Source organism: Schistocerca americana, chromosome 2 (genome assembly GCF_021461395.2).
Source record: "Schistocerca americana isolate TAMUIC-IGC-003095 chromosome 2, iqSchAmer2.1, whole genome shotgun sequence".
NCBI lineage: Eukaryota > Metazoa > Arthropoda > Insecta > Orthoptera > Acrididae > Schistocerca > Schistocerca americana.
Window position 1 is genome coordinate 938,572,659 of NC_060120.1, and position 16,668 is coordinate 938,589,326.

The 16,668-nt window shown below is 43.7% G+C and overlaps 1 protein-coding gene across 4 annotated transcripts in view; it reads right to left on the reverse strand.

Moving 5' to 3' along the window:
• Positions 1-16,668, reverse strand: part of LOC124596031 (disks large 1 tumor suppressor protein) — a 940,679-nt gene that overhangs the window by 710,657 nt on the left and 213,354 nt on the right. The window contains exon 1 of one of the 4 annotated variants that reach the window (XM_047134996.1): positions 7,203-7,250. The exons of the other annotated variants lie outside the window; for them this stretch is intronic. Coding sequence (XP_046990952.1) covers positions 7,203-7,235 — 33 coding nt within the window. The 5' untranslated portion in view covers positions 7,236-7,250. Of the gene's footprint in view, positions 1-7,202; positions 7,251-16,668 lie in introns of those variants that run through there. 4 annotated transcript variants of the gene reach the window in all.

A 16,668-nucleotide genomic window follows, 5' to 3' on the forward strand; every position in this document is an offset into this window, starting at 1 on the left:
ATTAATCTGCTTAGTGACTCCCATCACATGCGTTCAACCTGTAATTCTATTCATATCTGACATTTCCAAGATAGCAATTTAAACAATTAGATGTTTTAAAAAAATTGCTCTGAGTACCATGGGACTTAACACTGAGGTCATCAGTCCGCTAGAACTTAGAACTACTTAAACCTAACGAACCTAAGGACATCACACACATCCATGCCCGAGGCAGGATTCGAACCTGCGACCGTAGCGACTGAAGCGCCTAGAACCGCTCGGCCACACTGGCCGGCAGATGTTTTAAAGCCGAGACGGAATGATAATAATGAAAAATCAGGGTGCATTAAATACAATATGCTAAAATGATGTTTTGTGATCTGGTGACGAAATTGTAGATCAGAATGGTAACACAATAAAGAAATTTCAATACAATACATGTAGACGGTGCTCCATAGGTCGTAAATATAAAAGGAAAATAATTCTTGTACAACACTGGTCTGGCAGCACAAAATGTTAATAAAACCGACTTTCTTTAAACAAAGACATTAACGTATATCTTTTTTGTCAGTATCTAAAAGAATTACATTTATTGACAGTTACCATGATGTCCTTAATCTTCTTTTAATCACTACATGTACCACTAATTATTATGCTGACTGCGTGGTATGTACATTAAAGGCTAACTAAAACAAAAAAAGTCGATGCAAATGTGAACGCAGCCTAAGTCGTAACACCCCTTTAATCTGGTTCAAGATACCGAAACGAGATTTTCGGCATTTTTTAAAAAATTGAATTATTTGCTTCAACGAAAGCTCTTGGAAATACGAGTACAGTCAAAGACGCAATTTAATGTTGGTGTTGAAATTTTTCGCAAAAATATTGGAGGCACGTGCCCAAACTGAAAGGCAAGACGGACTGAAACGGCTACTGTAATATAAACACTGCCTCGTGCCATGGTTCGCTGTTGTATCAACCCTTAGAAATGTTTACTTGTTTCCAGAAATGGTATTCACTTCAACATAAATACAACACAATTGAAATACACTCCTGGAAATGGAAAAAAGAACACATTGACACCGGTGTGTCAGACCCACCATACTTGCTCCGGACACTGCGAGAGGGCTGTACAAGCAATGATCACACGCACGGCACAGCGAACACACCAGGAACCGCGGTGTTGGCCGTCGAATGGCGCTAGCTGCGCAGCATTTGTGCACCGCCGCCGTCAGTGTCAGCCAGTTTGCCGTGGCATACGGAGCTCCATCGCAGTCTTTAACACTGGTAGCATGCCGCGACAGCGTGGACGTGAACCGTATGTGCAGTTGACGGACTTTGATCGAGGGCATATAGTGGGCATGCGGGAGGCCGGGTGGACGTACCGCCGAATTGCTCAACACGTGGGGCGTGAGGTCTCCACAGTACATCGATGTTGTCGCCAGTGGTCAGCGGAAGGTGCACGTGCCCGTCGACCTGGGACCGGACCGCAGCGACGCACGGATGCACGCCAAGACCGTAGGATCCTACGCAGTGCCGTAGGGGACCGCACCGCCACTTCCCAGCAAATTAGGGACACTGTTGCTCCTGGGGTATCGGCGAGGACCATTCGCAACCGTCTCCATGAAGCTGGGCTACAGTCCCGCACACCGTTAGGCCGTCTTCCGCTCAAGCCCCAACATCGTGCAACCCGCCTCCAGTGGTGTCGTGACAGGCGTAAATGGAGGGACGAATGGAGACGTGTCGTCTTCAGCGATGAGAGTCGCTTCTGCCTTGGTGCCAATGATGGTCGTATGCGTGTTTGGCGCCGTGCAGGTGAGCGCCACAATCAGGACTGCATACGACCGAGGCACACAGGGCCAACACCCGGCATCATGGTGTGGGGAGCGATCTCCTACACTGGCCGTACACCACTGGTGATCGTCGAGGGGACACTGAATAGTGCACGGTACATCCAAACCGTCATCGAACCCATCGTTCTACCATTCCTAGACCGGCAAGGGAACTTGCTGTTCCAACAGGACAATGCACGTGCGCATGTATCCCGTGCCACCCAACGTGCTCTAGAAGGTGTAAGTCAACTACCCTGGCCAGCAAGATCTCCGGATCTGTCCCCCATTGAGCATGTTTGGGACTGGATGAAGCGTCGTCTCACGCGGTCTGCACGTCCAGCACGAACGCTGGTCCAACTGAGGCGCCAGGTGGAAATGGCATGGCAAGCCGTTCCACAGGACTACATCCAGCATCTCTACGATCGTCTCCATGGGAGAATAGCAGCCTGCATTGCTGCGAAAGGTGGATATACACTGTACTAGTGCCGACATTGTGCATGCTCTGTTGCCTGTGTCTATGTGCCTGTGGTTCTGTCAGTGTGATCATGTGATGTATCTGACCCCAGGAATGTGTCAATAAAGTTTCCCCTTCCTGGGACAATGAATTCACGGTGTTCTTATTTCAATTTCCAGGAGTGTAATTTTCGTAGGGCGCTTCTGACACGCTAGACTTGACCATACAGTTTCCTTTAGAACAGAACCTATAAAGCAGAGCCAAGAGGAAATATGTTTTATCTTGGAGGCGGAGGCGTATCTCTTTGCTGCATGTCACGGAGTCTGACACGAGAGCCACACTTGGCGGTGTTTACATCGCAACAGGCTATTCTGGCCGCTTTGCTTTTCGCTCTGAACACTTTTCTCCGCTACTTTTGGGAAAAGTTTCAACGTCAACATTAAAAACGTTCCATTACTGTATTCATCTTTTGAAGAGCTCTGGTATGCCGGTAAAAAAAGGTAATACGTTTCTTCAAGAAAAATATTTGCTTTAATATCCCTCTTGATAGAAGAGGTAAGGATTAGCTATACAAAAGGGTTTCCTGTGTGCGAAGTTCCGGTCCGCGCCGCAAATTGTTCGTGAAAATTTCAAGATAAAATCGTAACAAGTATTTTTTTATTTAATTATCCATCTCTTTAGCGCAGTGGTTACATAGAGTAATAGACTGGTAACAGAAAAGATAAATCACAAGTCTGGACAGTCGCTGGTCGCTATAGGGCGTAATAGCTTCCCCACCGTTTTTTCATTTCCTTTTTCGACACTCCTGTGACTACTCTAGTATTGGTTCATCACTGGACTTTTAGGTTTTTTGGATTCTTTTCGATACGAGCTTTCCTCTCAAAAGCCCTCTTCTATATTCCAAGCATATTTACTAGACATAGAGGCGACATATTCCACTTAATTGTAATTTTCACTTATATTCCGACGAATATTTCTACGGTCTCACTTAGGGTTCCTAGTACAGCTCCGCAAGCATTTCACAATAACATCCGAATCAATATTCTAGCTAAACGCATTTCCAACGCAACAGCAGTTTATAAGTTCACGCAAAGCTAATTCGTAAGAATCACGCGCATGCGCCTTGCTGGCACGATAAGGTCACAGTCAAATCAAATACTGCACGAGAAACACGTACGGACACGATCTGTCCGTCGTGGTTTCAACCACTGTTTAGTAACAATAGTAGTAGTTTTATTCAACCGTACACCACTTTTACAACGCTGTATTCGACACATCTTTGTTCAATAATTTAAGAACCACACGGCCGTATCGACGTACTTCTTAGATTATGTTTCTGTTATAATTTTTTTTTCAAAGAATAGTTAACATTACGTGCCTTATGCACTATTGTTCTACGAATGACCCTATCATTATAAAATAAATAAACTAAACAGAACTTTGAAGTGGATAGTTCCTGTGAATTATTATGGGTGGAGGTTACACTAAACAACCGAACTAGGTTAATAATTGGCTCCTTTTACCGACCTCCCGACTCAGCAGCATTAGTGGCAGAACAACTGAGAGAAAATTTGGAATACATTTCACATAAATTTTCTCAGCATGTTATAGTCTTAGGTGGAGATTTCAATTTACCAGATATAGACTGGGACACTCAGATGTTTAGGACGGGTGGTAGGGACAGAGCATCGAGTGACATTATACTGAGTGCACTATCCGAAAATTACCTCGAGCAATTAAACAGAGAACCGACTCGTATAGATAACATCTTGGACCTACTGATAACAAACAGACCCGAACTTTTCGAATCTGTATGTACAGAACAGGGAATCAGTGATCATAAGGCCGTTGCAGCATCCCTGAATATGGAAGTTAATAGGAATATAAAAAAAGGGAGGAAGGTTTATCTGTTTAGCAAGAGTAATAGAAGGCAGATTTCAGACTACCTAACAGATCAAAACGAAAATTTCTGTTCCGACACTGACAATGTTGAGTGTTTATGGAAAAAGTTCAAGGCAATCGTAAAATGCGTTTTAGACAGGTACGTGCCGAGTAAAACTGTGAGGGACGGGAAAAACCCACCGTGGTACAACAACAAAGTTAGGAAACTACTGCGAAAGCAAAGAGAGCTCCACTCCAAGTTTAAACGCAGCCAAAACCTCTCAGACAAACAGAAGCTAAACGATGTCAAAGTTAGCGTAAGGAGGGCTATGCGTGAAGCGTTCATTGAATTCGAAAGTAAAATTCTATGTACCGACTTGACAGAAAATCCTAGGAAGTTCTGGTCTTACGTTAAATCAGTAAGTGGCTCGAAACAGCATATCCAGACACTACGGGATGATGATGGCATTGAAACAGAGGATGACACGCGTAAAGCTGAAATACTAAACACCTTTTTCCAAAGCTGTTTCACAGAGGAAGACCGCACTGCAGTTCCTTCTCTAAATCCTCGCACAAACGAAAAAATGGCTGACATCGAAATAAGTGTCCAAGGAATAGAAAAGCAACTGGAATCACTCAATAGAGGAAAGTCCACTGGACCTGACGGGATACCAATTCGATTCTACACAGAGTACGCGAAAGAACTTGCCCCCCTTCTAACAGCCGTGTACCGCAAGTCTCTAGAGGAACGGAGGGTTCCAAATGATTGGAAAAGAGCACAGATAGTCCCAGTCTTCAAGAAGGGTCGTCGAGCAGATGCGCAAAACTATAGACCTATATCTCTTACGTCGATCTCTTGTAGAATTTTAGAACATGTTTTTTGCTCGCGTATCATGTCATTTCTGGAAACCCAGAATCTACTATGTAGGAATCAACATGGATTCCGGAAACAGCGATCGTGTGAGACCCAACTCGCCTTATTTGTTCATGAGACCCAGAAAATATTAGATACAGGCTCCCAGGTAGATGCTATTTTTCTTGACTTCCGGAAGGCGTTCGATACAGTTCCGCACTGTCGCCTGATAAACAAAGTAAGAGCCTACGGAATATCAGACCAGCTGTGTGGCTGGATTGAAGAGTTTTTAGCAAACAGAACACAGCATGTTGTTATCAATGGAGAGACGTCTACAGACGTTAAAGTAACCTCTGGCGTGCCACAGGGGAGTGTTATGGGACCATTGCTTTTCACAATATATATAAATGACTTAGTAGATAGTGTCGGAAGTTCCATGCGGCTTTTCGCGGATGATGCTGTAGTATACAGAGAAGTTGCTGCATTAGAAAATTGTAGCGAAATACAGGAAGATCTGCAGCGGATAGGCACTTGGTGCAGGGAGTGGCAACTGACCCTTAACATAGACAAATGTAATGTATTGCGAATACATAGAAAGAAGGATCCTTTATTGTATGATTATATGATAGCGGAACAAACACTGGTAGCAGTTACTTCTGTAAAATATCTGGGAGTATGCGTACGGAACGATTTGAAGTGGAATGATCATATAAAACTAATTGTTGGTAAGGCGGGTACCAGGTTGAGATTCATTGGGAGAGTGCTTAGAAAATGTAGTCCATCAACAAAGGAGGTGGCTTACAAAACACTCGTTCGACCTATACTTGAGTATTGCTCATCAGTGTGGGATCCGTACCAGGTCGGGTTGACGGAGGAGATAGAGAAGATCCAAAGAAGAGCGGCGCGTTTCGTCACTGGGTTATTTGGTAACCGTGATAGCGTTACGGAGATGTTTAATAAACTCAAGTGGCAGACTCTGCAAGAGAGGCGCTCTGCATCGCGGTGTAGCTTGCTCGCCAGGTTTCGAGAGGGTGCGTTTCTGGATGAGGTATCGAATATATTGCTTCCCCCTACTTATACCTCCCGAGGAGATCACGAATGTAAAATTAGAGAGATTAGAGCGCGCACGGAGGCTTTCAGACAGTCGTTCTTCCCGCGAACCATACGCGAGTGGAACAGGAAAGGGAGGTAATGACAGTGGCACGTAAAGTGCCCTCCGCCACACACCGTTGGGTGGCTTGCGGAGTATCAATATAGATGTAGATGTAGAAAGGAAAATAGTTGCATTAACATTAATTTTAGCATTGGTTGCTCTTGAATAAAAATACAAATACTTAGCATGTATACATTTTCTTTTACGTGTCTCATCTGGAGAGACTTATGACGCATTCATTTCTATTTACAGAAAAAAACATTATAATTGAACAAAGAAGCAATAATAAGCAGCGCTTACATACATACAGTTCGCAAGCAAAAAGAACAAGATGGGTGCCGTGTACCGAGTGCTATGCTATGGTTGGCTACTGATGGACTTGGCCAAATTTGAAACAACACATGCTCGGACTATGCACTTTCACATGCGTTAGAACTTTATAGCCATTTACATACGGATCGTGGCTTTACAGCAGGAACCATCCCGGCATTAGCGTGAAGTAATTTAGGGGAGCCACAGAAAACCTAAATCAGGATGGCCTTCATAGATTGGAACAAAATGGCTCAAAACGGTTCAAATGGCTCTAAGCACTATGGGACTTAACATCTGAGGTCATCAGTCCCCTAAACTTAGAACTACTTAAACCTAATGACATACACACATCCATGCCCGAGGCAGGATTGAACCTGCGACCGTAGCAGCTCCGCGGTTCCGTACTGAAGCGCCTAGAACCACTCGGCCACCACTGCCAGCATAGATTGGAACCTCCGCCCTCCCGAATACAAGGTCGGTCTGTTTAAAACAGTGCTACCTCATTCGCATTATTAGTCTCATAGTTATTAGGGTTTCAAATCTTACGGTATTTTGTCATACAAGTTCGATAGACGAGCGAATAGACGTTATGACGTCATAGTTACTCGCTCCTCTACTGACTATCGTTTACCGAAAATCTCGTTTCGGTATTTTGAACCGTTCACGGAATGAAAAGAATGACTCACGTTAAATGATAAGAAAACTATAAAAAACTACAAAAATGGAACATTGTGCAATTACCGCGTGGTACTGTATGAGGAACTTGATGATCATTCTCGCTCCTTCCCCGCAGGCGGACGATCCTGTAGCGTGCGAATGCGAAACTGCCAACCCTTCCGCAATGGCAGCGGTCGTGGACCGTGTATCCTGTCTGTACCCGCTGATGCGGTGTCTCTGCTACTGCCATTGGTCACCCGCACCCTTATCGCACAGATGACGACGCGTGTTTCAACTGATGTCTACGGTCATTTCCCGCGCGTTCCGTCCAAGGCAGGAAACCGCAGTGGCACACGACGTTCTGCTAGCTGACGTGACTCATTTACTCGCTGCATAAACAATACCGCCTAGTACAGGATCTGTGGCGACAGTTTCACATTTTCCCTTGGTAAATTGCGTGCTTTAGTATCCGTTCTTCCTTGTGACAGGCTTAGCGACATCGAGCTCTACACGATTATTCTGCAAATCACAGTTAAGTGTTTGGCAGTTGTTGTTGTTGTGGTCTTCAGTCCTGAGACTGGTTTGATGCATCTCTCCATGCTAATCTATCCTGTGCAAGCTCCTTCATCTCCCAGTACGTACTGCAACCTACATCCTTCTGAATCTGCTTTGTGTATTCATCTCTTGGTCTCCCCCGACGATTTTTACCATCCACGCTGCCCTCAAATGCTAAATTTGTGATCCCTTGATGCCTCAGGACACGTCCTACCAACCGATCCCTTCTTCTAGTCAAGTTGTGCCACAAACTTCTCTTCTCCCCAATCCTATTCAATACTTCCTCATTAGTTATGTGATCTACCCATCTAATCTTCAGCAACCTTCTGTAGCACCACATTTCGAAAGCTTCTATCCTCTTCTTGTCCAAACTATTTATCGTCCATGTTTCATTTCCATACATGGCTACACTCCATACAAATACTTTCAGAAACGACTTCCTGACACCGACTTACATAGGGAGGAACGATCACAAAGATAAAATAAGGGAAATCAGAGCTCGTATGGAAAGATATAGGTGTTCATTCTTCCCGCGCGCTATACGAGATTGGAATAATAGAGAATTGTGAAGGTGGTTCGATGAACCCTATGCCAGGCACTTAAATGTGATTTGCAGAGTATCCATGTAGATGTAGATGTAGCGTTCATGCTTCGCAAGACGAACGTGTATAAAGCAACGGTTCGTCTCCCTCTCAAACCTTCTTATTTGCTCTATAAGTATACATTCTGTGATATTCAAAAAAATTGCACCTTCACTATTTGTTCTTCCTACATTGGCAACGTCTCACCGCTACGCAGGTTACTTGCCAAATGGGGCCTGCCTCTGTGTCTGCAGCTCCAAGCGTTGCGGTGCAAAGTAGTTCTGGGTACCTTACCAGATTGTATGGACAACGGATTTCACAAATCACGACAGACAGCACTTTCAGGAAAACCCTATGTGTTTCTTAATTTACTCGTCGATACTTATAAGGACGTTTGCTCTAATAATTAAATTTAATCAAAAATAGTACGTAGATAACATGAAACTCACTAAAACTTCGTGCAAATACACGTCATTCTTTTAATTATTTTACATCTCAAATGCCATGAAAATCAATAATATGACCAGCGATCAAAAAAATATAGATTCAAAATTAAGTTTGAGCGGGAGTCGAACCGACGCCTTTGACGTAGCTCGAACGCTAACCATAGACAGCAATGAACTCCAACGTCGGGCGCATGCGCGAAGATACATCAGTTACATAATAGACGCGTAGAACTCCTCTTGCGATGTTCTCGGAACTGCCACAGTAGAGCACCTTACTACTTGAACATTACGTTGTTTTAATGGCCTACTAAAGGTGTGCAAAGTTTGAAGTAAATTTGTGATCCCAGTGTTGTGGCCTCCCCTTGTAAAATGGATGCGCAGATGGTCTCCTAAAGCGTTTATATATACTGCCTGAGAACGAAAGTGAAGAACCCAGACGACATAGTCGGATTTCAGTGTATGTTCGTAACCGTACACACCATTGGCGTGTATGTAAAGTACACCAGTGGCAAAAAATAGTCAATACCGTCACTGCGCGATTGCGATGGAAATGTTGCCGATGATGGTGCCACTAAAGCGGAGTTACTAAATATTGTAATTCCTTCAGAAAAGAAGACGAAGTAAATATTCCAGAATTTGAAACCAGAACAGCTGTTAGCATGAGTGACATAAAAGTAGATATCTTAGGTTCTAATGGCTCTGAGCACTATGGGACTTAACATCTGTGGTCATCAGTCCCCTAGAACTTAGAACCACTTGAACCTAACTAAGCTAAGGACATCACACACATCCATGCCCGAGGCAGGATTCGAATCTGCGACCGTAGCGGTCACGCGGTTCCAGACTGGAGCACCTAGAACCGCACGGCCACACCGGCCGGCGATATCTTAGGTGTTGCGAAACAACTCAAATCTCTTAAGAAAGGCAAGTCTTCCGGTCCAGATGGTATACCAATCAGGTTCCTCTCAGACTATGCAGACACAATAGCGCCTTTCTTAGCAATCATATACGACCGCTCACTTGACGAAAGGTCTGTTCCTAAAGACTGGAAAGTAGCACAGATCACACCAATATTCAAGAAAGGAAATAGGAGTAACCCATTGAATTACAGACCCACATCACTGAAATGGGAGTTTGGAGCATATACTGTACTCGAACATTATGAATCAGCCTGAAGAAAATGACTTATTGATACATAACCAACACGGATTCAGCAAATATCGTTCTTGTGCAACGCAGCTAGCTCTTTATTCCCATGAAGTAATGAGTGCTGTCGACAAGGGATCATAGACCGATTCCATATTCCTAGATTTCCAGAAGGCTTTTGATGCCGTTCCTCACAAGCGACTATTAATTAAATTGTGTGCATATGGAGTATCGTCTCAGTTGTGGGTCTGGATTCGTGATTTCCTCTAATATAGGTCACAGCTCGTACTGATAGACAGTAAATCATCGAGTAGAACAGAAGTGATATCTGGCGTTCCGCAAGGTAGTGTCATAGGCCCTCTGCTGTTCCTGATTTACATAAATGATCTAGGTAGTAATCTGAGCAGCTCCCTTAGGTTGTTCGCAGATGACGCTGTAATTTACCGTCTAGTAAAATCATCATACGATCAACACAAATTACAAAATGACCTATAGAGAATATCTGTATGGTGCGAAAAGAGGCAATTGGCCCTGAACAAAGAAAAGTGCGAGGTCATCCACACGGGTACTATAGGAAATCCAATAAATTTTGGGTATACGGTAAATCGGACAAATCTAAGGGCTGTGAATTCGACTAAATACCTAGGAACTACAGTTACGAGCAACTTAAATTGGCAAGACCACATAGATAATATGTTGGCAGAACGCTTAGGAGATGCGAAAAACCCACTAAAGAGACAGCCTACATTACACTTGTCCGCCCTCTGCTGGAATATTGCTGCGTGATGAGGGATCCTTACCAGGTAGGATTGACGGAGGACATCGAAAAAGTGCAAAGAAGGGCAGCTCGTTTCGTGTTATCGCGCAACAGGGGTGAGAGTGTCACTGATATGATACGCGAGTTGGGGTGGCAGTCACTGAAACAAAGGCGGTCTTCTTTGCGGCGAGATCTATTTACGAAATTTCAATCACCAACTTTCTCTCCCGAATGCGAAAATTTGTTGTTGACACCCACCTGGGTGAAATGATCATCATAATAAAATAACAAAAATCAGAGCTCGAACGGAAAGATTTAGATGTTCCTCTTTCCCACGTGCCATTCGAGAGTGAAATGGTAGAGAAATAGTACGGAAACGGTTAGATGAACCCTCTGCCAGGTACTTCAGTGTGAACTGCAGAGTAACCATGTAGATGTAGATGTGTGTGTATCTAAATGATACTATTGCAACTCTTTGTGACTGGTAGAACAGCTATCAGAATGCTTCAGTATTGTTAGTGTCTAGTGTCGGGTAGGGCATATAAGGGTGTGAACAGCGTCAGATGTGGAGTGATCACTGAAGGATACGAAGATGACGCGTACTCGTAAGTGACAGCGTTATCAGCACCAGACACTGCTTGACAGGAACCTCATTGTGGGTCTCCATTTTACCCCCTGGTCGAATCGTGCAATATAAAGCTTTGTGGGACATTCGGTTGTGACAGACAGTAGCCGGATGTTGGACTACATGGCAAAGAGAGCAGATTTACTCGTCGCCAATGTTCCTGTCGACCTGGTCAAATCACCACAAGGGAGGAGTGTCGTGTTGTGCACCAAGAACATCGAACCCCTTCACTTCCGCACGTGCCATCCGAGAAAAAGTAATCGATTCCCTGCAACATTCTGAGACATCCCACACCATTGATGGTAGGCTAGCAGCAATCGGAGAAGTTATAGTATAATAAAATAATGGAATAGATGATAATAAAATGCGTGGCTTTTTAAAATGTATTGAATTAATGAGATTAATTTTTCGGCGTGAATGACAAGCACAATAAGCTGAGCTATGCCTGGAAATAAGTCCGTATTAGTTCATATTATTTTGCAGGGCGGAGTAGTTTCTTTCTCCGCTGTAGATTTGTGCTTACCATTCTTTATAATACTACGTTTGGTCGCCGCGTTCACCTTTGAAGTCTTGACCGTGTTCCTATTAAGCTTACCGGATCTTCGTAATTTTCCAAAGTACACAGGTGGGTTTCAGTTATTGTAATTATTGTACTATTTGAAATAACAACTCACACGTCCTTTCTGTTAATAAAACAATACTGTATTTTTCTAAACGGTGCACATATGAAATCCACACACCTCACTTATTCATAGCGACCCCAAAATGGCGGTCTACAATTACTCGCTAAAAAATTGACGTGCTTCTCACTCTTTCACTAGCTGAGCGCGAATCCCTCCTTCCTCCTACCGGTACCAGAAAAAATCCTCTGTTTATTAACAACTGAAAGTCAAAAAATACATGACGGTAGGCATAGGCTCTATGATGGGCTACCGCTTCATCTTGTATCTTTGCCTATAAGGAAGACGAAAACATAAAGGAAATGTAAAAGGTTTATTACAAAGTGCATCTGCGTCCCACGCGTATGCTCCGTCACAGCACAAAAAATGGTTCAAATGGCTCTGAGCGCTATGAGACTTTAACATCTGAGGTCACCAGTCCCCTAGTACTTAGAACTACTTAAACTAACCTAAGGACATCACACACATCCACGCCCGAGGCAGGATTCGAACCTGCGACCGTAGCAACTGCGCGGTTCCGGACTGAAGCGCCTAGAACCGCTCGGCCACAGCAGCCGGCCCCTGAAGACAGACTTGCCAGTAGAGGCCTCTGTCCCCCCCAAGGTCGACGGACTCAACATCGTGCGATTATTATTAACGGGGCACACTAAAAAGCAATGTGTATGCTGACAGACCTCGCACAATAGGCGACCTTAAACGGAACGTTACTAGAGAAATTAACAACATCGCGCCTGCAGAATTGCAGCGTTTTGCTTGTAACGTCATCCCCCGAAGTCAGCGATGCCTGGATGCCCATGGCCACCACTTCCAGCATCTCTTGTAAGCAGCTAACTATACGCTTTTAACGTTACCATTATCAAATTTCTTTTTGGTAGTTCACTGTTACATGAATCTGGGGCGTCAGGCGTACCTGTTTTGTGTGGGACACCCTGTACTACAATCCTCTACCTATCTCGCCTGAAAGGCCGAGAAGACAAGATTAGACGAACTATAGAGAAATTCGACCGTTTTCACTGCTTTTGCACATGGAAAACGATTCATTGTACCTATTTCACGTTGTCTTTACGGCAGCCATATTTCAAATGCTACCAAAAAAATGTTTCAAAACGCTACTAAAAAGAAAAAAAAAAGTTCATATCCGTCGATTCTATTGGACGCTTTCCTTAGCCGGCCGGTGTGGCCGTGCGGTTCTAGGCGCTACAGTCTGGAACCGCGTGACCGCTACAGTCGCAGGTTAGAATCCTGCCTCGGGCATGGATGTGTGTGATGTCCTTAGGTTAGTTAGGTTTAATTCGTTCTAAGTTCTAGGCGACTGATGACCTCAGAAGTTAAGTCGCATTGTGCTCAGAGCCATTTGAACGCTTTCCTTTCGGGAACATAATCTGTTGTAACAATGGTGTCACACTGGGCATCATTAGATATATGCAAAAGCCGTCAAACGTCTCTATATAATGTCATGTACTTATGTCGTGCTGATGAAATTTTTCAATAATTTATAATAACTAAGCAGATTATATTGCTTGTAAAGCTGCTCAAGGAAAATCTGTAGTTTCAGCTACTGCTACAGTTGCTTCATAGTGACCAATGCTTCTCCTGAGTGTTTGTAAATGTATCCCACGCTTCACACGGATCGTGCGACATGCGGCGGTCGGGCATTGCCGATAAGGACAAGGCCGATGTTTAAACAGAAGGCTGACGTCATCGGCTGTCGGCCGAGAGGTCGACAGCGTGTCAATTGGCACCCATTCGAAGCAAATTCAGCGACAACCGCCTGCCTGAATGACAAACGACGGTCGGGCCATTCAAGGTGTCCAAGATACGCCAGCGGCCAATCAGCGGTCACTACGCCAACGCCGTCGCTGCGCGCGCGCACTGTCCAAAGCCAGCAGAGGAACTGGGGTTTGCCAACTGGGTACATACAGTCAGTGCGGTTTTCCTTGACGTCTCTTCTCCAGTCCTCAGCCCTCCAGAGGGCGCACTGTTGTAAAAAGTATAACTGCAGCGGTTTTTATGCCTTAACCTTTAGCTACCGCGCCACCGCTGCAATGTATTCCATTGTTGATGTTTACTCGACAATGACAAAACGGCTCCAGTTTCTTTGTTTAACTTTTTCAGTCAGTTTTCTGCACTGTAAGTAACGAAGTGTTGAATGTTGTAAAACGTACAACGCGCGCTGCTGTTGTGACAGGTGTAAGCTTTGCTAAAACGTTATCAAAAGAAACGAAAATGGCTAAAGTTTTTATTATAATAGTGCTGATAGTGTATGTCAACCGTTTTGTTCATTATTTTCAACAGACTGTCCAGCACACGCTTGCTTTTACATAAAAATATCAACGTTGTAAATTTTACTACGTGTCCCTGCTTATAGGACAACACAACGCGCGCCGGCCAGAAAGTTTGTTGTTGTGGTCTTCAGTCTTGAGACTGGTTTGATGCAGCTCTCCGCGCTACCCTATCCTGCGCAAGCTTCGTCATCTCCCAGTACCTACTGCAACCTACATCCTTCTGAATCTGCTTAGTGTATTCATCTCTTAGCCTCCCTCTACGATTTTTACCCTCCACGTTGCCCTCCAACGCTAAATATGTGATCCCTTGATGCCTCAGAACATGTCCTACCAACCGATCCCTTCTTCTTGTCATGTTGTGTCACATACTCCTCTTCTCCCCAATTCTACTCAATACCTCCTCATTAGTTTGTGATCTACCCATCTAATCTTCAGCATTCTTCTGTAGCACCACATTTCGAAAGCTTCTATTCTCTTCTTGTCTAAACTATTTATCGTCCATGTTTCACTTCCATACATGGGTACACTCCATACAAATACTTTCACAAACGACTTCCTGACACTTAAATCTATACTCGATGTTAACAAATTTCTCTTCTTCAGAAGCGCTTTCCTTGCCATTGCCAGTCTACATTTTATATCCTCTCTACTTCGACCATCATCAGTTATTTTGCTCCCCAAATAGCAAAACTCCTTCACTGCTTTATGCGTCTCATTTCGTAATCTAATTCCCTCAGCATCACCCGACTTAATTCGACTACATTCCATTATCCTCGTTTTGCTTTTGTTGATGTTCATCTTATATTCCCCTTTCAAGACACTGTCCATTCCGTTCAACTGCTCTTCCAAGTCCTTTGCTGTCTGACAGAATTACAATGTCATCAGCGAACCTCAAAGTTTTTATTTCTTCTCCATGGATTTTAATACCTACTCCAAATTTTTCTTTTGTTTCCTTTACTGCTTGCTCAATATACAGATTGAATAACATCGGGGAGAGGCTACAACTCTGTCGCACTCCCTTCCCAACCACTGCTTCCCTTTCAAGCCCCTCGACTCTTATAACTGCCATCTTGTTTCTGTACAAATTGTAAATAGCCTTTCGCTCCCTGTATTTTACCCCTGCCACCTTTAGAATTTGAAAGACAGTATTCCAGTCAACATTGTCAAAAGCTTTCTCTAAGTCTACAAATGCTAGAAACGTAGGTTTGCCTTTCCTTAATCTTCCTTCTAAGATAAGTCGTAAGGTCAGTATTGCCTCACGTGTTCCAACATTTCTACGGAACCCAAACTGATCTTCCCCGAGGTCGGCTTCTACCAGTTTTTCCATTCGTCTGTAAAGAATTCGTGTTAGTATTTTGCAGCTGTGACTTATTAAACTGATAGTTCGGTAATTATCACATCTGTCAACACCTGCTTTCTTTGGGATTGGAACTGTTATATTCTTCTTGAAGTCTGAGGGTATTTCGCCTGTCTCATACATCTTGCTCACCAGATGGTAGAGTTTTGTCATGACTGGCTCTCCCAAGGCAGTCAGTAGTTCTAATGGAATGTTGTCTACTCCTGGGGTCTTGTTTCGACTTAGGTCTCTCAGTGCTCTGTCAAACTCTTCACGCAGTATCGTATCTCCCATTTCACCTTCATCTACATCCTCTTCCATTTCCATAATATTGTCCTCAAATACATCACCATTGTATAGACCCTCTATATACACCTTTCACCTTTCTGCTTACCTTCTTTGCTTAGAACTGGGTTTCCATCTGAGCTCTTGATATTCATACAAGTGGTTCTCTTTTCTGTAAAGGTCTCTTTAATTTTCCTGTAGGCAGTATCTCTCTTACCCCTAGTGGAATAAGCCTCTACATCCTTACATTTGTCCTGTAGCCATCCCTGCTTAGCCATTTTGCACTTCCTGTCGATCTCATTTTTGAGACGTTTTTATTCCCTATTTGCCTGCTTCATTTACTGCATTTTCCGAAAGAATCCAGCGACAGCCACTGCAGTCAAACAAATAATTAGACCATTAGCAGGCCTACCTGGAGACACTGTCGAATGAGACATCCATACCTTGAGGTATCGACTTATCTTTGATAAAATATCAGTATAAAAAATTCCGGAGATGTTATTTACGTAAATGGGCGAAAAATAAATTTTAACATCTCCCATGCACGGGTTTGAAAATTAAGAAACCGGAACAGCAGCTGTAAGGTGTCCTTCGGGGATACTATTTGCATACAAAAATCATATCGATATTTTAGGATTTCTACACACAAACATACACGCGCGCGCACAGGTACGCACATTTTGCCGCCGGTGAACTATCTATTTAGAAGTGGTACAAAATGTGGTCGTTTATTAAAGGACGTTACTTGAACTAAAAACACTGCCTATAATTTCTAAATTTATAAAAGTATTTAAACTGAATTGGGCAATGGTCTTGCCGCAGTGGATACACCGGTATCGGACCGAAGTTAAACT